The 6631-nt window shown below is 32.7% G+C and overlaps 1 protein-coding gene across 1 annotated transcript; it reads left to right on the top strand.

Moving 5' to 3' along the window:
- Positions 1 to 4565: 4565 nt before the first annotated feature.
- LOC127715849 (octopressin receptor-like) lies at positions 4566 to 6240 on the top strand. Its single transcript, XM_052221980.1, has one exon. The coding sequence runs from the start codon at positions 4575 to 4577 to the stop codon at positions 5829 to 5831; it is 1257 nt and encodes a 418-aa protein (XP_052077940.1). The 5' UTR covers positions 4566 to 4574; the 3' UTR covers positions 5832 to 6240.
- The last annotated feature ends 391 nt before the right edge of the window (positions 6241 to 6631 follow it).

Below are 6631 nucleotides of genomic sequence, written 5' to 3'. Positions count from 1 at the left end.
CATGAAGATTAATATGAATTTAAGTGCCACTATTGACGCAATTTCGACATCCTACTGACATGACAAAGGAATTTTTTATTTAGAGGGTTCTTCAATCATCAGTACCCTTAAATATAAATACATTTCGACCTGAAGTGTCAGAGGAAAGAAATTGTGAAAATAAACTTAAGTGAATAACAGATTGCCTCTTGTTGTTATATTATAATCCGACTGTACCCAAATGAGGTTCACTTGTAGTAGACTTTCATACAATCACCTGCTATGACACATAATAGTTGCAGAGAACAAACCAGTTGTGATGTTCCTTCTGATTTTAATGTGACATCTGATCACCATTAAATGATCAACATTTGTAGATGTTCTTTCAAACATCAAGCCTTAACGTTTCGGCTTGTATTATCGTGTTACAATTTCAAGATTCTTCTTGCTGTAGAATATTGCAAACTTTCAATCATGAGTTCGCTGTCTAAGTTACAAAAAAAATCTTTATTTTATATCCGAATCAGGTTAACCATTCAGCTACAAATAGTTCTGATCTCCTGTTTTCGTACAAAGGGAAAAAAGAGACCTTTAGACTTTGAATCCAATAATAATCCAATAATAACAGACAACACAATGGTCATTATCAAAAATTACGTAAAGACAAACAACAATCACAAAACACTATACGGACTACTACAGATAGAACATCACAAACCCAGTTAAAATATGTGGTGAATCGTGTGCTGCCGAAGGTTAAAAGAAAGACGAAAGATACCAATAGTACATTCAAACTCATAAGTCGAAAACAAATTGACAACGCCATTGCAAAAAAAGCAACAACCAAAGAAGACAAACAACAGTATGCAAAACATAACTCAGAAAACTACAGTCTGAGCAACAACAAAACCCGAGGTGATCTCAAGTGTTCCTAACGAGTAAGCAGATCCTTCTTTAAATGTGATACCCGTCGTTTTACTCCTATACAATATGTTGCTACGTTATATCAAGTAATAAGGCATCAAGCAATAAATGATTGGTATTTGATTCTTATCTATCCATTAGACATCACCACATTCATAAATCATCGGTCATTTAAATATTTTAACCCTGAAACTGAACAGAATGTGCAACAAGATTTTCATGACATAGGATAGACAAACATGTTACCGGTATAAACAGCACATATATTCAAATATAAAAACACAAAGAACAGCACTAAAACGAAGCAATTGCAACATGAACACCTTTTAAACAAAACTTAGAGTGATCTCAGGTTTTGGAATTGTGGTTACGACAATTGGAACATATCTGTAGTCATATGTGAAACAGATATTTAATAACGGTCAATAAACTCGTGTTGGCGTCCGTCCAAGGAATAGATCATTTAAGCTTTAGCTGTTTTTCAGAACTTTTGGTCCTCAATGCACTCCAACTTCATGTTTAATTTGGCCTTTAAAACGATTCTTTTGTAGACGAAACGTAGGCGTACAAATGTATAAGCCCGGTATCGTTGATGAGGTCTTTTACAACTTATTCTTAATTGTTTTTTTCAGGAGGCTGCAAAAATTTTATTTACAAAATCAGTTGATTTGGTGTTTAAATCATACGAGTCACTTTTATCTGTAAACAATGCTTACGACATTATAATGAAGACTTCCGTGGTGAGCTGTTTGTTAGTTTTAACATACATAAAATTGAGAATGGATATTTGGAATGTGTCAAAGAGACAACAACCCGACCAAAGAGCAGAAAACAGCCTTTTTGGTATGAATTTATCATGTTTGAACACAAGTATAAACAAGTACTTAAAAAATGGTACACGGAAACAAAAACAGTCCTTTTGTGGTATTTCACATCCAATCTTTTATGGTAATATAATTTACAAAGCACAAAAATGTCGGCATTCACCTCAAAAGCTAACCAAACCATTTAACAGACTTATTCAGAAGGGATATAGTTACGATACTATTGTCAGGTCATTAAAGATGGCATATTTTGGCATTAATATTGATTCACTCATAGGGTCTTTGCATCGGAAATAAACACAGTTATTCTAAAACCAGTTGTTGGCATGATACAGGTTATGTTCTTCTCATAAATTTTATGATGGTGTGATACTAAACCCCTAACGGGAGGGATTATGCTTGATTTTCATATGATGAAAACATAATCTTTCAATCAGTTTAATTGAGGTCTGGAGCTGGCATGTCAGTAACTGCTAGTAGTCCTTTGTTAATTTATGTATCATTGTCATTTTGCTTAGTTTCTTTTTTAACCTACATCGGACTCGGACTTCTTTTTAACTGAGTTTTACTGTGCGTATTGCTGTGTTTTTTTTTTCTACATTGGCTAGAGGTATAGGGGAGGGTTGAAATATCACTAAACATGTTTAACCCCGCCATTTTTGCGCCTGTCCCAAGTCAGGAGCCTCTGGCCTTTGTTAGTTTTGTATGATTTTTAATTTTAGTTCATATATATTGGAGTTTAGTATGACTTCCATTTTCATTGAACCAGTACACATTTGTTTAGGGGCCAGCTGAAGCCCGCCTCCGGGTGCAGGATTGTTTCGCTGTGTTGAAGACCCAATGGTGGCCTTCGGCTGTTTTCTGCTCTTTGGTCGGGTTGTTGTCTCTTTGACACATTCCCCATTTCCATTCTCAATTTTATCTTTTGTGTTATGTTTGTAGAAATGTCAAAATAAAAGGTAAACATATTAATAAATGCAATTAAAATCTTGTTTTCTTATGTTATGTTGCCATAATTGTCGTCAATCAGAAATAAACTAGAATTTGTACTATTAGGAATGAATGACCGCCTTCAAATACACATTTCTCAATAAAGGAAAACCTAAGTGCAATACATTTTTTATTATTTAGCCGCATTTTCTAACAATAGTCGTTGCAAAAAGCAAGTGACAAAAAATACAGTTATCAAATAAACAGTAAATCAAAGATCAACAATGAAATAAGGATGTTCTGATCTTCTTCGTAGAATTTCTTGATTAAGTGCTTTGCTGTGATCTAAAAAATACACAAAATTAGCTTAGAAAATTCAAAAACGATCCGGGTAATCTTATCGATCCTTTCAATAAACTTACTATAAAAGGTTACCAATTCTACACTGTAACTAGATCGTTGAATATTGTTTTTATTTGTATTAATATTGATTTTGTTATCAGTAAATTATAATCAAACTAAATATTATTTTATATACATATGCACATTCATGACTCTACAATCTGTCGATACCTGTATCTTAGCACTGCATAAGGTTGCGGTTTTTTTTTACTGTTTATGACGTCTTTACACTAAATCCAATGGATGTTGGATGTGTATGGATTGCTAATTTAGTCTTAGATTTATTTCTATTTGTATCAAATGAGTTAAGCCTTTTTGAACTAATTTTTATAGTTTGTTCCTATGTTGTACTGTTACACCACAGTCCCGGGTTCGGGGAGGGTTGGTGCCTTCAAACGAGTTTAACCCCGCAACTTTCTGTATGTGCCTGTCCCAAGTCAGGAACCTGTAATTCAGTGGTTGTCGTTTGGTGCTGTGTAGCAAATTTGTTTTTCGTTCATTATTTTTTAAATTAATTAAGCCGTTAGTTTTCTCGTTTGAATTTTTACATTCACGTTTTACATTTGTCATTTCGGGGCCTTTTATATGCGGTAAGAGCTTTGCTCATTGTTAAAGGTCGAACGGTGACCTATAGTTGTTTATTTCTGTGTCATTTGGTGTCTTGAGGAGAGTTTTCTCATTGGCAATCATGCCACATCTTCTTATTTTTATATTTGTTTTATATTCTAATCCTATCCATTATAAGTGGTTAAGGGTACGTTTCATAATAATCATTGTCCTATACTACACAAATAAAATAAAAATCGAGCTGAACATTAATTTTGTGGAAATAACATTTTTAGAATTTACAATTTGTCATTAAATCTCGGCATGATTGGACACTCTTATTAATACATGTAATTGGGACCTTTTGTTATCAGTGTAACCGTTATTATCTCATTGGTCAAACTCCATAGAAAACAATTGCGCGATTAGACATGATAGCATTAAAAAAAATATTAATTGACCTATGAGCGAATTGCAAAAAAAACATGTAGTATGCAGTCACGAAAATTTCAACATATTATTTTACTCGATGAATAATCATTGACGCTCTTTAAAATAACACTAATTAAACGTTTTAGGAAACATCATTTTTTGTAAATGGGCATTTGCACTCAGATCACAATTGTTAATTTATTAATAGCGGATATCAGTTATCAGATGCACTTTATAGCTATTGTAGTTTAACCTAATTTGATTTCCGAGGGTTCATAATCAAATTAAGACATACAAAAACATTTCTTTAATCTTATTTTGTATTGTATTTAATGATTGGTATATGCTAAAGAAACTTTTGGTTGCTTTGATTAATTTGAGTTGTAATAAAAACATTAGACGGACGTTCTCCTAAAATAGTATTACTAATTTCCTTCAGGGCAGCCCCAAATAGAAATACATTGTATATATAACCGAATAACTTGTGACAATTTCACATAGGTAAAATCAAAGACGTAGGCATTTTCATAAAACCAAATGGCGCATAATTTATCTGAAGAATTTGTGGAAGCGTGGAATACTGAATTAAAAAATAACGGTACTGGAAATATCAGTATTTTATTATTGCTTTCGGTATGTGGTATTATTGGTAATGCAATAGTCCTTGTCGTTTACAAATGCCAAATGAAAGATGTTTCTGATGAAAGATACTTCATTCCTGTTTTGGCCTTAGCAGACATGATTGCGTGTGTGGTATGTTTTGTTGCAGATATTGTTTTTATTATGATAAACATGAAATATACAGGTAGCATCTTTTGTGAAGTTGTGCAATTTCTTATATGCAATACACAATCTATGTCAATTTTTCTGTTGATGTGTATTGCCGTACAAAGGTATTTTAAAATTTGCAAAAAAATCAAACTGTCATTACAACTGAGACGCATGATGATTATTTTGTCGATCATATTTTCCACGGCGATTGCTTTACCACTATCATGGACGTCTGGTCCCATCGTGTTAACTAGTGAAGGCTATATTATTGTGGAAGTATGTGGTAGAGTCAAGAATGATTTTAACCTTAACGCAGCAGCATATGGCATTGCTTTCAGCGCGATTTTATTATTAGTTCTCGTAGCGTTTGTATTTCTGTATGGGCGAATTGGCTGTACTATATACAGTAGTTTAAGACCAAATAGATTTAAAAGAGCATTTGCCCGTCTTTCAAGAAGTCTGCATATTGACAAAATTAAGAAATATCCAACGAGACAGTCTCAAAAAGAAGATGGTGTTGGAAATAATGAAGAACTTGAACCAACATTGAATCAAACCAAATCGAATCACCCTATAAATCGTAAACTTCAAAAATCTGTTAATGACAAAACAAGCATTACTGACTTTAGTACTGAAGATAAAGTATTTCAGAGGCTAAGAAATGATTTCACCGAAAGATACCACGAGTCTCATGTATCATTTAACCACGGAAAGGGAGTGACAATGCGAGAAGGGCGAGAAATGAGAAATAAAAGGGTGAAAAACAAATTCTCTGTAATGTTCATGATCATCACATCCGTGTTTATTGTCAGCTATGTACCAGCTTCTATCGTTCTGACACTAGAAGGAATTTTCACTGGATTTTGGGAAAATTTATCATTGAAGCAACTTATTATTATATTATGGGTATCTCGTACCTATTTGATAAACAATTTTATCAACCCTTTGATATATGCTTTCATGGATGCTCCATTTCGAAATGCAGCTAAAACTTTATTTCGAACATGTTTAAAAGTATGTTAAAACCTCGCACTCTTACTGAATTAAATTGTATTGTATATAATGAACTATCTGTAGTTTAAGTTTCTTGCAGATAAAGGGAACAACATTAACATTCATCAACAAATTCTACATAGAGTTAATTTTGTGTATTTATATTGCTGGACATTGTAAATTACTAGTACCCCCTCCCTTAAAAAAAATAAATTGAAAAATTAAAAGCATGTGAAAATACGCCTTTCAACATTGTAAATATGTAAATATATTTTTTATTTGAGAGGCCAACTTGCAATTATAAATATAGACTTAGTTGAAATACATGTTTTGACACCCTAGAGATATTTGTTATGTAACTTCAACGATACAAATGTCAGAATTGAGTTGTTGGATCTAGTTGTCGGAGTTTCTGGGTAATGTGGACTGTAGTATAACTGCTAGGCTAGGGCTTAACCAACAGCACACCTTGCGGTCAAAAGGGGGATGAGCAAGGGCCTGAAAACAGTAATAAATAAAAACTGAAATTGTTTTAAGATCTTCTTTCTTTAAAAGCGCATATAAAAGTCATATTAATAAAATCATAATCAACAACAATAATAACAATAAAATAGTGTACAATGAAATTATTAGAAACATATAATTCATTTAATTTCACAACTTAAATGAGCATTGGATAAATTTTACTTAATGGCATGAGCATATGCCAATGAGAAATGAACATGTATGATTATCGTGACTCGTATATATAATAGCATTCAAATATGTGAGCAAGATGCGAACAAAATCTATAGCATATGAGCATCATGCGTTATCTAATATTTGAACCT

This window comes from Mytilus californianus, unplaced genomic scaffold (assembly GCF_021869535.1).
Source record: "Mytilus californianus isolate M0D057914Y unplaced genomic scaffold, xbMytCali1.0.p SCAF_9, whole genome shotgun sequence".
Lineage (NCBI taxonomy): Eukaryota > Metazoa > Mollusca > Bivalvia > Mytilida > Mytilidae > Mytilus > Mytilus californianus.
The sequence above is the reverse complement of the archived record's forward strand: the minus strand, read 5'-3'. Positions and strand labels throughout refer to the sequence as shown.

Excerpts from the sequence above, each read along its gene's own strand:
- LOC127715849 (XM_052221980.1), top strand. The coding sequence starts at position 4,575 with ATGGCGCATAATTTATCTGAAGAATTTGTGGAAGCGTGGAATACTGAA.